Source organism: Cygnus olor, chromosome 10 (assembly GCF_009769625.2).
Source record: "Cygnus olor isolate bCygOlo1 chromosome 10, bCygOlo1.pri.v2, whole genome shotgun sequence".
Classification (NCBI taxonomy): domain Eukaryota; kingdom Metazoa; phylum Chordata; class Aves; order Anseriformes; family Anatidae; genus Cygnus; species Cygnus olor.
In genome coordinates, this window is record NC_049178.1 from 8,777,915 (window position 1) to 8,793,487 (window position 15,573).

Genomic DNA, 15,573 nt, shown 5'->3' on the forward strand with positions numbered 1-15,573 from the left:
CTGTGGAAAGGGAGCAGCAGGGGTTCATAGATGTAGCTAGGGTTTCATATATGTAGTTTAGCCCAGCTAAGGAACGAATAAATTACTTAATAATGTATCAGCAATGCTGCATCTTTCTTTTCAGTGTTTTCTGGGGTTTTCCAAGTTCCCTTCAAAAGGGGGGTGCAGCTTTTCGTTCCTTTTGTTTTCATTTTTCCACTTTGTTTTTTTTCTCCCCCCTCTACCTCACTTTCCACATTTCCCGTAAAAGCAAGAGGGACATGATTGTTTTTGTTTAATGACTTAAACCCAAGCAGGATATTCCGTTTGCCAGCATTTCCTGGTCAGTGTGTGATGATGAGGGTCTGGAAACAATGGTTGCTGATGAGGCCAGCCCCACAACCAGCCCGGGAAGGACAGCACGTGCATCGGGAATACGTTAAAGCAATAGCTTGAACTTTGAAACCGGTGGATTCAGAACGGGAGAATGATGGAGAGGGGCTAAGTGAGATTTTCTTTTTTTTCCTGAGCACGTTTTATTGTTTGCACTGGCTGAGAGCACACCGTGCCTTGCCCCTGGCAGGCGGGGGGGTTGTGGCATGGGCATCTCTCCTGGGCAAGGAGTGCAGAGGGGCAAGTGTGGGGCACAGCATGGCAGCAGGGCTCCCTCAGCACACATCCTCCGTCTGGCAGTGCCAGGCAGGTGGGGTGGCCTCTGTGCCCCTGGGCCACCACAGGGCAGACCGGCTCCCCAGTCCCTGCCCACAGGGAGAGACCGAGGCCCAGCATGGCCAAAACATGGCCAAACCTTTGTCCAGAACGTGGGCAAAAAGCTGATGCCATGAGTCTCCCATCCAACGCATGGTCTGCGCTTGCTGAGCCCCTCTTTCAACACGACCATGAGCAGAATTTTTCTTTGGGGCCAACGTCAAGCCTGCTGTAAACAAATTGCCAAACTTCCAGTTACGTTCCATCTCCTTTCCCCTAGATTGTAATGGTTTTCTATGGCACACAGAAGCAATACAAAAAGCGTTCCTGTGTTTTTGTACATCTTTAAAAAATGTTCCTTCGTCCATTGGTAACTTGGGACTTGGGGTCCGCCTCTGCTCGTCTGTGTGCAGTAGAAATGAGGCCCACACTGCTGTTGATTTTGGTGTTAACTCTCCCAGTATCTGAAGGGCTTTTCTTTTTGATGAGGGTTTTTGTGTCTTGTTTGGAAAAAAATGGTCAAGATTTTGCCCAGTCTTCTTGGGGAGGATTTTTGTGACTAGCAAATGAATTCATCCATCAGGATTTTACCAAAGACTTTTACATCGATTGGCTTTAAAATATATTTAAAATGTTTATTTAAAATCCAAGTCAAATGATTTTTTAACAAACTGTCTCAAGATAGAAGAAACTGACTTTTTGGAGTAACTGTATTGTTTATTCTTTGTATTGCAGTAGCACCTAGAGAACCCTATTGTGCTAGATGCGGTACAAACATACAACAGAGGTGGTCCCTGCCCAGATGAGCTTACAGCCTTCAGCTTAGCCCCTGCACTGTCCTGCTGGTGGATTAACCAGGCATTCATTCTCTTCACATGCTTCTGCCGTCCTGGCCAGACTCTCCTGGGGCAACAAGGTCAAACCTGCAAGCTTGATTTCCTCATTACCCCCAGCAGAGGAAAGATCAAGTAGGAGGGAAGTTTGATAGAGCTGAACTACTTGCCCTTTCCTGCTGTACAATTCTCAAACTGAGTTTTAACATGCTGCAGATACCAAGGCTGTGGCCAAGCCATGCGGGCTTCCTGAGATCACTGCTGCTCCTTGAAGAGCGGTGGTTTCCTTGTTCCCAGTGTCCTCAGGCAGATAGAGGTGTTTGGATAAAAGGAAGCCTTTTCAGTGGTTTATGTTATATATTATTTTAAAAAGTGTTTTGTTTTGTCTTTGAAGTTCTCATTCAGTGCGTTCTCATGGTTGCTGCCATATGGGGCAAGGGGGAAGGATACAATAAAAAGCAAACCTGACATCACACGCTGTCAATCATCGAAGTATCAAAAACAAAGCTTGCAAGAGCACAAACTTGTATAAATGGGAGGAAAGGGGGTGGAAAAAGGGCACTGACTATGCACATCAGGCCATCTTGTTCCTTTGGGCAGCCTTGACTTAGGGTGGAAGGAACTCCACCCACCATTTGAGCTTGTCCCCTGGGTCACTGTCCCATCGTTCCTCACCTCCTCTCTCAGTCCTCAGGTACAGCTGGGATTTGTCTCCTCTGAGTTACAGAGCCTTAGAGAGAGAGTCCCACAGAGGGACGAACGAGGAATCCTTCAATCAGTTCATGCCTCACAAAGGCATGGGGTCTTGGGAGCAAAATAAACCAAAGGATAATTTCTCTAGTCTTGTCTGTTCCCCTCTCTACTCTCACTCAGTGGCATGGACTGGCTCCTACAGCCTGGGGAGGTAATAGGATCATGCAAATGAAGGAGAAGGGGCAACCTCTCTGTGCTTGTTTTGGGGCAGGTCCCATCTGCTCTTTGTCCCTCCTATCCATAAAAGAGCAAGGGAGAGCCATTGTGCTTCATTTGCAGGGGTGTGAAAAGGATGGGGTATGAGAATTAAGCCCAGAGCAAAAAAATCTGTTTAAAGATAACAAACATGCAAGTCTGAGAACGGGAGAAGAGAGGTCTGGACCTTGGCAGAGAGAGAAGTTAAATTGTGGTTTCCAGTGTGTGCTAGAACATCGCTCTGATTGAAGCCACATGGCTTGTGAATAATGCTGGCAGAAGCAGAGCAGCTGGCAGTCTGGCATTGTGTTCGCAGAGAGGAAGGACAGCTCTTTCTGCTGAGGTGCGTGCAACTTGTTCTCCCCCCGGAAATAAATAAATAAATATCCTGAAGCTGTGTGTCACCGGTGCAGCTCAGCAGAGCTGTCTCTGAACCCCTGGTCAAGAAGACACTGTTCTTGCCCCATGTCTCACGAGGAAAGGGCAGTATCAGGGACATGAGCCAAATGCAGAGTGCTCTGAAACCAAATCCTTCTGCCTGCAAATAAGAAAGTTGGCTTTCTGATTACTTGTTTCTAAATGTTTTGTCACAAACTTCCTTTTGAGATGGAGAGGATGGAAAAATGGGATGAGTGCTCCCTGGCCCAAGCTCAGCACCCAGAATCTCTGCTTCGAGTCCTCAAGAAAGAAAGGCTTCCTCCAAGAAGCCTCCCCTCCCCAAACTATGACCCAGCATGCATCTTTGGGAGGTACACAAGCTGCTACTGATGTGCTTTGAGGTTACAATACCCAGCCCCCTGTAGCTAAGAAAGAAAGAAAATATTTTTTACAATGTAGAGGTGGGTCTAGATGCAATCATCTGAATCCTGCATAGCCGACAAGTCTGTGGGAGCTTGGATGTGGACTCTGGTGACCTGTTAAAAGGCAGGCTCAAACATGTACTGTTTGGATGTAAATCCAAATCCAAATTCCCACAGATTTTTGGCTGCCAGTTGTCTGGGAATCCTTAATCTATCTCTAATTCCACAAAAGAAAAAGAAACAAAACAAAACAAAAAAACAATAAAGTAAAAGGTGCTTTTAAAATACCATGAGGAGAGAAACTGCCATGGAAATAAATAGCGAAAATAACAAGGTTAACATCTCTGGGGTCACAGCAACTCTGAAATTCAAGTAGTGTGCACATGCCTACAGCACTTTCTCACAGCCGCTGTCTGCGCGGCCTGAGGTTCAGAGCTTGGATTGTGTCCCACTGTTCACTGAAACAACCAACTCCTCCCTGGTGCTGGAATGGATGTAGAGAGAAGGGGAGAGGAAAGATGGATGCAGTCTCTGCTGATCATCAGCTCTTTGCCATGCCCAGTTGATGCCGCGCGGTAGCGGGACAAGGACACGTCAGAGTTCTCTCATTTCTGCTCCTGTCTGTCGTGCCTGAGACGCAGTGGCCATGCTTCAGAGCTGGAACGGGTATTGCTTCAAATAGTCCCCCATCCGCCTGGGCAGAGGGAGCTGGTCCACTGCGGCCGTGGACTTGTTAATCCGTAGCCGGCACAGGTGCTGCAGGCTGGGGATGTTGTCTTTGCGGCCCAGCGGCCGGATGAGTTTCAAGTGTACTGCTGCTGCTGCCATCTCTTTCTGCATGGGAGGTAGAGGAGACGGAGGCGGGTAGGGAGCCTCGGTCTTGCTTTCCGTTGTGCAGGACATGACGTAATGCTGGATAAGACTGACCACGTCTGGGAAGGCCAGGATACGAGGTTTGGACAAGTAGTTTGAGTCCAGCCGGAACTTGCTGTCAGTGTACTCGATGCGCACGTTGGTGGGACCTCGATTTGTCTTGACAGAGAGTGTGAACAGGTAGCTGGGGTGGGTGCTGTCCCGCACCAGGAAGGTGCCCTCCGGCATCTTTTGGAGATGCTGCTTGGCCTCACTGGCTGTGATGGATCCCCAGTACCAACCTGGAAAAGCATCCCACAAAGAACTTGTTAGGGAAAGAACGTATCGAAGGACAGGCGGTGCATTTAGGAAGGCCTTGAAGCCTACTAAGTTCAGGGCCTGGAAAGTAACCAGGTGCAGACTTCATAAGACCATCAGGAAAGATGGCAGTGTCGAGTGCCAAGGGTTTCCCACCCACGCTGGGGCTTGGGTGGGGGGTGAGTGCTTTTGCAGCTACGGGAGTTTACAGAGAAAGAGGGACTTCTCCATTCTTTCTCTGGATCCAGTTAAAAAAGACAAAGATTTTGCTTAAGCTAGTAATAAATTACTTCATGAGACAAGTGCTGAGTTTGCAGAGAATGAAAATACTCTTGCTGTATCCACAACTGGCAGCTGTGCCTGTGACAAGACCCAGCTTCTATCTGAGTGGGACCAGGAGATCCCTCTTGGAGCTCCGACCGCGGAGCTGGCTCCCTGCTCCCTGCTCCCTGCTCCCCTCTATCCCCACAGCTTTGTGAGCTGGCCCTTACCAGATTCTCGCAGATAGGAGAAGGTTTTCGCAATGCAGAGAAGGTCTTCTTCAGGGTCTCGTGTCTGAGGTGGGTTGTTGTCTGGAACCGGTGCTGCAAAGGCAGGCGCAGACTCCTCCTGGAAGGCCGTAACTGGGAGAGGCTGCATGATCTGCTCCGGCAGATCCACCGCAATGCCCCTGAGTGACAGTCGCCTGATCTTCTCCTCCGCCAGCAAAGGATGAGGTCTGAAACGAAGGGCATACTGTGCTATTTTTCCTTGCCTTGAAAGAGGTTGCGATGACTGTTCAGAGCGTGCTACGTTGTGCGACAGCGTGTTATGTTCTACAAACAGATCTTCAGCACCATTAGGTGTCAAACTGAGACTGGCAAGGGGGAGAATGACACAGCTGAAGAAGAGCCCTAAGAAAGGAGAGATGCTGGCTTCTTTCACCTTGGAAAAGGTGGCCTATCTTGCAATTTAGGTTGATTTGAAATCTGATGGTTTAGATGTTGCCTTTTAGTATGTAGTTTTAGAGGCAATGAGGTTCATAGCAGCATTCCAGCTCCGCTTACATCATTATGAAGTTGGAGCATTTCTTTTTCTGTCACTGGGTTTATTAGTCATTTACTGTACTATAATTAGAAGCAGAAGTGGGAACAGCCTGGGTTTTGTCCTACCCGCTTTCTACTGAAGGTTGACCTGATCTTAAATGTGCCTTTTAGAACTAAGGGTGAGCTGATCTGGTAGAATAACGGGAATACTTGTTCTCACCAAGCCTCTGCACTCACAGACCTAGCATTCAAGGGCACAAAGGAGATCTCAGCACGACCGTGATCCCTGCAGGATTACAGCAGCAGGAGGTTCTGCCACGGCCGGGCTGCCACAAGCAGCACTCCCCAAGCGTTAGCGTAGCTAACAGCAGGCAGTGGCTTTGTGCCCCTGGAGCCCTGGTGGGTGCCAGGTGCTCCTCTGCAGCAAGGCAGAGCTCCGGGGGCAGGGGTGGGTGGCCCAGAGGTCTCCGTGCGCAGGCAAGCTCCCGAGCAAAAGCATGAGACTCTGTCTTCTCCTTTAAGCTCTTTGCCTTCTTGTGCCCTGTTCTGCTGCATGTCCTGTGTTACATCCCCCACGCTCTCACTTGCCTAAGGCATTCTTTCAGACACTCAAAACAAAAGATGGATGATTTTCCAGGGAAATGCAACACAGTCCTCAGCGTGAGGCTGTCCCAGCACCACAGGAACCAATGGGGGCTACAGAGGCGGCAGCCACCTCCACCCACATCGCTGCAGAGGAGGGAAGGAGATTCCAAAGTTGTAAGCTTTTCCCTTCCCCTCTTCTCCTCCTCTGTGCTTTATATAAACAGATACGCTTTAGGTACCTATGCAGAAGTGTTGTAAACTGATCTTCACCTGATCATAGCTGCACCGCACCCCCTCAAACTGCCAAGTCCCAGAGATGGAACTGGGAACCAGAAGAAGGGATTTGGGAGAAAAGTAGACTGGATAGAGCCTGAAAATGATTTCATGATGATTTGAGAGTGAGAGCCAGTCAGCTCCATGAGCCTGTGTTTCTAATAAAACCATGTAGGTTTGGAGTAAGGCTTTTGTAAACCAGTGGTAAAAATGAATCTACAAAGACCAACACTCTTGCCCATGTAATACCTGGCAAAACCCCACTATTCTGCTGGTACTTATAAAAGAACATTCTTCCTTTTTGCCATGTGTCAAACCATGTTCCAGAAGCAGGGTATCTACTGCTTCTGCATGGCATTTAATCCTCATGTATTAATTTCTATTTATGGGTAGGAAGCCAAATGTGATTGCTGTCCCTTATCTTCACCAGGCACCCTTGGCCACCAGGACCGCATTTTCAGTCGCTTTGGCAGCACGGTGGAACTGAATACACTCTTGTACCTGGCACCAGCTGCTGGGAAACCTGAGCTCTCTTTTAAGTCTCACCTGAGCTGCGTTTGTGGCTAATGAGGGTTGCATTTTTAAAGATACTTAGATGTCTCCCTCTTAATGTGATGGTCTTCACAAATGTTACCTGCGCTCCTGGGGAAAGGAGATTCCTAGTTCTCCGTTTCCCTGTTTGGAGCAGGGAGGGCTACAGGCCGGGTCCCTCCCCACACCGAGCCCACGGTGAGAGCCGGCACTGTGCCGCGCGGTGGGCACGCTGGGCTGCTGGCAGGGAAGCATCTCGCAGGCGTGCTCTTGCGCCGCCTGTTCACAGAGCTGCCAACGACTGTGCCAGGTGTTGGGTAGAGCCCGTCCCACAGCCCCCACTGCCCGCTCTCTCCCCCAAACCTGCGTACTGCAGGCCAAATTCCAAAGCTCTCTTCACTTAGTTTCGCCTGGAAAGTTTTTCTGGCCTACCCATTGGGAAACGATTTCCCACACAAAGAAAGCTTTTCTTGTTCCAGGCATGGAACTGCTCTTTTTTTTTTGTCTTTCTATATACCTACTTTGGAGAGGCGATTAGGAATTGGCTAGGTGACTGGGACGGAACAGGAGAGATAGCAAGGCTACGTGGGGAAATACACTCCAGTTTCATTGCAGAAAGCCGTTAATTCCAGTCTGTGTCCAAAAGACACATCGGCTGCGTGAATTTTCCAGTAGGTTTCTTTTCCAGAGCCACTGGTCATCCCTCTGAAGCAGGACCCATGTGTGTGAGGAGATGAGGCTTCCCTATGCTCTCTGCTACCAGAAGCTGAAGGAACCCCAGCCCCGGGCAATCCCAGAGGAGATTCTTCCACCGCAGCCAGGGAAGAACCATGCTAATGCTCCTATTTTCCTTCCACGCGCCTGCCTTCTGCCCCTGTCCCCCCCTACAAAAGGAATCGCAAAGGAGCTTGGTGGAACGCAGGAGGTATAAAAAATTCACACAGACCAGGAGATGTGGGTGTCTTAAGCGACTCAAAGTAGTCTGAAGAAAAAAGAGCTGCTGCTGTGAGCTAGCAGAGCAGCTCCAAGCACAGGAAAGGGAGGGCAGAGGGATCAGGGAGTAATGGCTGACTACGGCGTTTATGGAGAGGGGTACAGTCAGAATGAAAGCACATTTGCAAGAGGGACAAGAAGAGTTTGCTGGCATAAGGACGTGTTGAAAAAGGTATGCTGACGTGAAAAAATCAGCCCTTTACTAGGGACAGGGTAAGTATTTGAACATAAGTAGCACTCGTAAGAAAGAAAGTAGAGGAGAGGCACATGCAAGATCAGTGTGAATTGTTAGTACAACAGCTGCGATGAGGAGGAAAACAAACGTAAAAGATTTGGCAGGTCTGGCTGGTAGGCTGTGTGGAGTCTCGAGAGAAACAGCAAATGAACTTCCAGTGCTTTGGCAATTAGTGTTTCAAAAAGCCTTGGAAAGCCAAGAAAGTTCAAGAGAATAGATATGTCTGATACCATTTAGTGTTAGCTTTGCAGTTACTTTGCTGATAAGTCCTTTGTAGCACAGTACAAATAGTACAAGAAAAAGTGAGGAGAGCTGCTCTGCTTTCTGTGAGCCACGTCCCAAAACTCCCATGGGAGCTTGGTCTGACTAGGAGGGAGAGTATGGAGTCTGGAATATGTGAAATCCTGTAGGGCAGTGAAAACGGAGCAATAAATGGTCACAAAGAAGATATTAAGAGACAGCCATCTACACATCTGGCTACATAACATGCTCTTGGTAGGAGATGGGAAGCAGTAGCTCCAGCACGTTAACCCTGGAGGGAAGCTTCAGATAAGGGTTTCACAAAGCATAAGCTGAAAAATGAATTTCCATTGCCGTGGCTGTAGGAACTGCAGCAGTACACTGAAAATGAGAGCAAAAATGAGCAAAGGAAAACCCACTCGAGTAGTAGGAAAGTATTGGTAAGCATGAGCTCTGTTGGTCTACGGAACGGATTTGGGGGGAAAGTGGCAGAAAAGTCCCCATGCTTTAGTCATTTAGAGCAGACAAGGCAAATGCGGTGCCTCTGAGGAAAATCCGCTGCGGGCAAGAGGGGTGGGCAGCCCTGGCATTTCAGCTCAGACCGAAGCAAACGCCGGCACTTCCCAAACACACAGCGTGTGTGAAAGCGCGGGGTGACTCCTGCAGCCCAGGTATTCACGCAGGCTGGTGACCATGAGCCGAGTGGATCGTACAGACACTGAAGGGCCGACACGCCGCTATCAGAGCCCGGTACCGGAGAAGGGGCTTTGCTGCTTCCTATTTTACTGAACAAATATTTCTGTGATGTAACTGTATGTGCCTCCTCTGGCTTTCATTTTGCCAGCATGCTGCGTGTGGGGAAGTCTGTATATATGCACGTACATTTAACACCACACAGAAAAGCAATAGAAAAAGGAAACCGTGTGTTCAGCAGAAATATTTACTTAGAAGCAGACATGGAGGTCTGAACTCCGGGGACGGTTCTCCCCGTGAGTGGCTCGTTTCCACAGGGCGTCAGAGAACCCGTACCATCTGGGTCTGCATCCCCGCGGGTGCTACACACACCGCACCAGACAGCACATGGGGTTTTACTGATTTTGACTCCCCAAAAGACTGTGAATACCAAGTAACTTTTCAGCAACAGAAAGCACAGAAATCAGGAATACTTCGTGGCCGCATGATTTTGGCCACGGAACCTACAAGGCAGACATACAGGACCCACACAGAACTTAGTGCTCGGCCAGCCTAAGTCGTTCCCATCCCATCGTAATGTCACACACAGCAACTCACACTAGCTGAAAAACCACCCCGGGGAACCTACGAATCCTACAAGGATCCCACCACAGCTTTTAAAAGAAGGCTCCAAGGTATCTTACCCCTGAACACAGAGGATCATGTCACTCCTGGACCAAGGGAAAAGCATTAAGTCTTCAGGAAGGTGGCAAACGCTTTCTCCTCTTCCTTCTCGTCCTCCTTGGCTCCTTTTGCTTTGCTTCCCAGACGGACCAAGCTCGTTCCAGCCTCGGGTCCGGGCTTCCCAGGAGGAGGCAGCCGGCGCGTCCCGGCCGTGCGTCGGGCTGGCGGGGGACTCGGCGGGGCGGTGGGAAAGAGCACGTTCTCGTGCCGCTTTCCAGAAACCAGCAACGGCAAAGTTTTAAAAATAACCAGAGAAAAGGGAGACTACGTCTGTCTGGAGAGGACCTGATCTTCCTTCAAAGCAGTCTTTTAGGAAAAAATAATAATATTCAGAGCGCTCTGAAGTAATAATAAATAGGTATGAATAAATAGCCTCTCCCCGAATGCATGGGAGAGGAGAGCCGGGAGAGCAGCAGCCTGCTTTTTCACGGACTCCAGAAGTAATGAAGCTCTGAGAAAAAAAAAAAAAAGAAAAAAAAAACCTACTAAGTAATCTTTTGTTTGCCCCTTTTAATCTGTTCCAGGAAGTGAGGGATTCCTGGAATCGCATTGTATTCACATCACTCTTCCGATATCAGCCACGCGAAAAAAAAAAAAAAAGAAAAAAACAAAAAAAAACCACCAGCCCACCCCGGCAGGTATAAATAGCCGCGTCCGGAGCGGGCGCGCTGCTGGCACCGCCGGGGCCGCGGCTGGGGGGCGCGGAGCGGAGCGGGGAGAGAGGAGAGGGGCCGGGCTGAGCTGAGCTGATCTGGGCCGAGCCGGGCTGGGCCGGGCCGTGTTGGGCCGGGCCGTGTTGGGCCGGGCCGGGCCGGGCCGGGCGCGTGTTCGCGGAAACGCCTTTGATCCATTTCCAAGAACTTTCCAGGAACGCGGGGCCGCCGCGCCGGGCGCTGCCAATGGGCGCCGCCGCCGCCGCCGCCCCCGCCCGCCGCATGCGCGGGGCCGCGGCAGCCCCCGGGCGGCTTCGGGCACCGGCGGCGTCGGGCGGGCCCGGCCTCGCCGCCGCCGCCTCTTCATCCTCCCGCCGGGGGCTCCCGCGGCGTGGGGCGGCCTGGGGCGCTCCGGGCTCCCCGCGGGGCCGGGTTTGGGCCCAGCGAAACCCGCGAGAAAATCGGCAACCACGGAAAGGCAGCCGAGAGACAGCCGCCCCCCGGGCTGTCCGGAGCTCGCAGAGGCTGGCCGGGCAAAACGGGGTGGAAATAGTGCATTTGGGGTTATTGAAGGTGTTGGTTTTACACACAAACCCGGTCCTTGCTTCCCTGCCACAAATGGCCAGGTCTTCGCCTGCTGGAGGTGGGAAGGAACGTGCCAGGGGTAGCAGCCGTGGCGCCGCTGGGCCCCAGCTGCGCGGGGCTGTGGGGAGAAGGGCCTTCTCCTGGGTGGGCATCGGCCCGTCTCCGGCCCCTGACAGCCCTTCACTCGTGCCCTTCGTCGGTGATGGGCGCTGTGGCAGCGGGGAGCTGCTCACGGAGGGGTGAGGGCACCCCGAGGGGTGCCGACACGCAGGTACCCCTCAGCCAATTCGTTTCTGCTCCCGCCACAGGCTGCAGCTCACCCTGCACCTGGGCACGTGTAAAGCCACGGGGGAGCGAGGGGACAGCGGGCCGGAGGCCATCCTCGCCTGTCTGTGCACGGCGGTCAGCGGGTGAGGGCTGCCAGGGGACGCGTGCCTGCACGTGCTGCCTCACACCTAACTGCGGCCTGCTACAAGCCTCGTGCTGGGAGTGTGGCACAGCCTCGTGTGGCGGCCCCAGCGCTGCTCCGTGGAAGCAACACGGGCGTTCGCCCAGCAAAGGTGCTCAGACGTGTGGCTGCCCTGGCCGTTGCCTTCTGCTTGTTTTGAGCCTGTGGGCCCTAAAGCTGTGCTGCTCTTTTGATGAGTCCCACAGGGCCCTGAAGGATGACCATTAAAAAAAAAAAGCAGCTAATGTGTATGAGAATTAATGAAGGGAGCTTTCATCTTAACTGGAAACATTTTAGGGGCCTACCTCAAAAAAATGGTTCTAGCTAATGCCTGGGCTGTTTTACCTACAAAATCAATATTACTGACCGCCTAGAAGTCAGTACTCAGCAGCACTTCAGCACTCTGCCTCTTTTCAGCGCTCTGCGTGAGAACTTTGCCTCTCACCGCTGTTCTACGTGTCATGGGAATGCCAGAGGTGGGAGGCAGGACAGTGTGCAGGCCTTGCCAGTGCCCTGGGCTTCTGCAGCTGACTACCTGTGCACAGGGAATAGAAATCGTTGCCATTCCAACAAATGAGTTGCTTACGCCCAGTTTATCCTGATGTAAGTGGCTCCCAAGGTTTCAGATTTGAGGAGTGAGGACATGGCAAAAGCAGTTACAAGCAATATTGTTGGGTGTTAGAACTTGGTTATCAAATGTTTCAAGGAAAGCTCACAACAAAGTCACGGAGGCAAAAAAGTCCAGAAATGGTGAACCACAGTTAGTCCCTTCGGAACGTTCCCAACACAACAGCACCATCTACTGATGAACCCTGCTGCAGAAGACAGGCGGCCAGAGTCCCCTGTTCGCTGCGGTCAGTGCCGCTCCCTCAGGTGTTGGACATTTCCATAATCTTGCAGAATTGGTGTAAATGAAAATTACATCCAAAATCATAATTCTAGAGCGAGGTCTGTGTGTCTGGGGACTAGATTTACCTCTCATTATAAACTTGTACATGGCAGACGGAAAGAAATTTGCCCCTCTGTCTGTAAGGCCATCTCTGTCCCTTGCTTACCTGTGTTGTAAGGTAAACAGCATGTGAGGGAGCAAATAGCAATAATAAACCCCATTATAAATTCCCATTTAAATGGACCATCTCACAATCTGGGTAGGGCCCACCAATTTTTCTTTAATCAGCAGCACACAAGAGGGTGATGAGCTTGCTATCGTGCTTTGGATTTCCCAAGCCAGTGTGGAGCAATGGGGCACTCCAGGTGGTGGGCAAGCTGTGCTGTGGGTATGGGACGTGCAGAAGCAGAATGTGCAGGACAGCAGCGGACCTCATTCTGGGCTACAAGGAAATACCTTGGTGCTACCATAAGCAGCTCACCACATTTGTTGTCCCTAGGCTTGCTGGCATGCAGTGACCTAGAAAACAATTGCAGTGTGGCATTTGTTAGGAACTTCTCTGCTTGTATCAAATGCTGTGGCTCTGTAAAAAAAAATTGCATTCCTGAGTGATCTGAGTGGCCACCCCAGGGCTGTCAGACAATGCCGTTATACCCCTTTGTTGAGGATCCCCTTCAGTGAAAGAGATATTCATTGCTTGTGCTCCACTGCAGCAGAAAATGAAGTCTTCTGTAGACAGATTTGAAGATTTATGATGTTTTAGATTTATGATACTTCTAGGAAAAAAAGAAAAAAGAAAAAAAGTATTTTCTTCTTTTTTTAAATCTCTCTGCAGAAATAGAATTGTCCAACTGGCATCTCTATCTCCCTCCATAGATAAGCTGTATCTCAGTGCTGCTGCTGCTCTAGAGATCCCTAGACAGCAATCCTTAGTGGAGGAGCAGGGATGGAGCCTCCCAAAACCTTCTCACCGACCAAGACAAGTTATCTGTAAGAAGGTGTCTGATTCCAGGATTATAAAATAAACTGTCCTACCCTCTTCTGTATTTCTCTAGAAATATTCCTCTGCTGAGGGATACGTGTGCTGACAGGGAGGAAGTTCCTTGAGGAACTAAGGCAGGTATTAGGACACATCCTGCAGATTGTATGAGACTGGTGGTCTTCACAGAATCATAGAATGGCTTGGGTTGGGAGGGACCTCAAAGATTGCTCCAGCCCCCCTGCCAAAGGCAGGGATGCCACCCACTAGATCAGGTTGATCAAGGTCTTGTCCAACCTGGCCTTGAACACCTCCAGGGATGGGGCATCCACAACCTGTCTGGGCAGCCTGTGCCAGTGCCTCACCACCCTCTGAGTGAAGAATTTCCTCCTAACCTCTAACCTAAATCTCCCCTCTTTCAGTTTAAAACCATTCCGCCTTGTCCTATCATTATGTACATGAGTAAAGAGTCCCTGTCCATCCTTTTTATAAGAACCCTTTAAGTATTGAAAGGTTGCAATGACGTCACGCCGAAGCCTTCTCTTCTCCAGGCTGAACATCCCCAGCTCTCTCAGCCTTTCTTCATAGGAGAGCTGATCCAGCCTCTGATCAGCTTTGTGGCCCTCCTCTGGAGGGCTCCATATCCTTCTTGCCTTCTTGTGCTGGGGGCCCCAGACCTGGATGCAGCACTCCAGGTGGGGCCTCCCAAGGGCAGAGCAGAGGGGGACAATCACCTCCCTCCCCTGCTGGCCACTCCTTTTGACACAGCCCAGGACAAAGTTGCCCTTCTGGGCTGCAGGCGCGCACTGCTGGCTCATGTCGAGCTTCTCATCCACCAGAACCCCAAGTCCTTCTCTGCAGGGCTGCTCTCAATGAGCTCTTCTCCCAGTCTGTCCTCCTGTCTGGGATTGCCCTGGCCCAGGTTCAGCACCTTACACTTGGCCTTGTTGAACCTCGTTAGGTTCACACGGGCCCAATTCTCAAGCTTGTCCAGGTCCCTTTGGATGTCATCCCTTCCTTCTGGTGTATCAACCACACCACTCAGCTTGGTGTCAGCTGCAAACATGCTGAGAGTGCACTCAATCCCACTTCCATGTTGTTGATAAAGGTATTAAACAGTACCGGTCCCAGGACAGACCCCTGAGGGACACCACTCATCACCAGCCTCCACCTGGACACAGAGCCATTGACCACCACTCCCTGGGTGCCACCTTCAAGCCAACTCCTTATCCACTGAATGGTCCACCCATCAAATCCATATCTCTCCAATTTGGAGACCAGGATGTCACGTGGGACCATGCCAAAGGCATAGCAGAAGTCCAGGCAGATGACATTGGTTGGTCTTCCCTTGTCAACTGATGCAGTCACTCCATCATAGAAGGCCACCAGACTGGTCAGGCATGATTTGCCCTTGGAGAAGCCGTGCTGGCTGTCTCGGATCACCTCTTTGTCCTGCATATGCCTTGACGTCTTGAGACGTCCCTTTCCTTCACTAGCAGCTGGTTCATAGCTAGCGTTTGTAATTTTGCTTAGAAACTATATTATAAGCTCGGGTGATGACAAAATGTGTTGAGAATAAAGAGTTGTTCTAGTTTACTGGTCACAAAGCATCAGGTTAACATCACTGCCTATGAAACAGCTCTGTAAACCTGGTCTTTTCTCAACAGCAGAGAGAAAGGAGCCAGACTGATGGGTTTTTCTAATTGTATGGGTAATAGCAATTATTTCAGTTTCTGGTTTGTTATTGTTATTGGTCTTATATTTCTTCTTCTTTTCAATAAGTCTGCAGCAGACACTGCCAGAACAAAACTGAAGGATGGGGGGAAAAAACATGTATATAGTCTCTGTTCCAGAGCACTGTGTACGTGACAGACTAAACTAAAGATCATATAGAAGCTTCTTTTCTTCTCCCACATATCGCAATATTGTTCTATAGAGCTTTCCTTTCCTTCTTTTAATATCACAGACACAGCAGTTTTTGAAGAACATCCTGAGAAATTTAATAAGGTTGCTGCAACCTCCCAATCAGGCAAAGCTGTGTCCTCACTTCAACCTGACAATACAGAGTGTTTTCTCTTCGGTGACATCTATATAATGCATCCCAGAGAGTGGATTTTTCATAACACCAGGAAAAAAATACAGCTGTTACTCTGGGGAGGCAGTGTTTCAGAAAAAAACAAGTCACTATGTTTTCAGTTGATGGTGGCATTTTCTTTATTGCCGTTGATATTGATCTCCATGAGACATTGCTATCAAAGGACTAGCCCCCATACAAATCACTTT

The 15,573-nt window shown here is 50.2% G+C and overlaps 1 protein-coding gene across 1 annotated transcript; it reads right to left on the reverse strand.

Annotated features, from left to right (window-relative positions):
* Positions 1-1,308: 1,308 nt before the first annotated feature.
* CISH (cytokine inducible SH2 containing protein) lies at positions 1,309-10,676 on the reverse strand. The gene is made up of 3 exons (XM_040568448.1): positions 9,697-10,676; positions 4,930-5,156; positions 1,309-4,422 (listed from the first exon to the last, which is right to left on the reverse strand). The coding sequence occupies exons 1-3, from the start codon at positions 9,741-9,743 to the stop codon at positions 3,920-3,922; spliced, it is 777 nt and encodes a 258-aa protein (XP_040424382.1). The 5' UTR covers positions 9,744-10,676; the 3' UTR covers positions 1,309-3,919.
* Between the last annotated feature and the right edge of the window lie 4,897 nt (positions 10,677-15,573).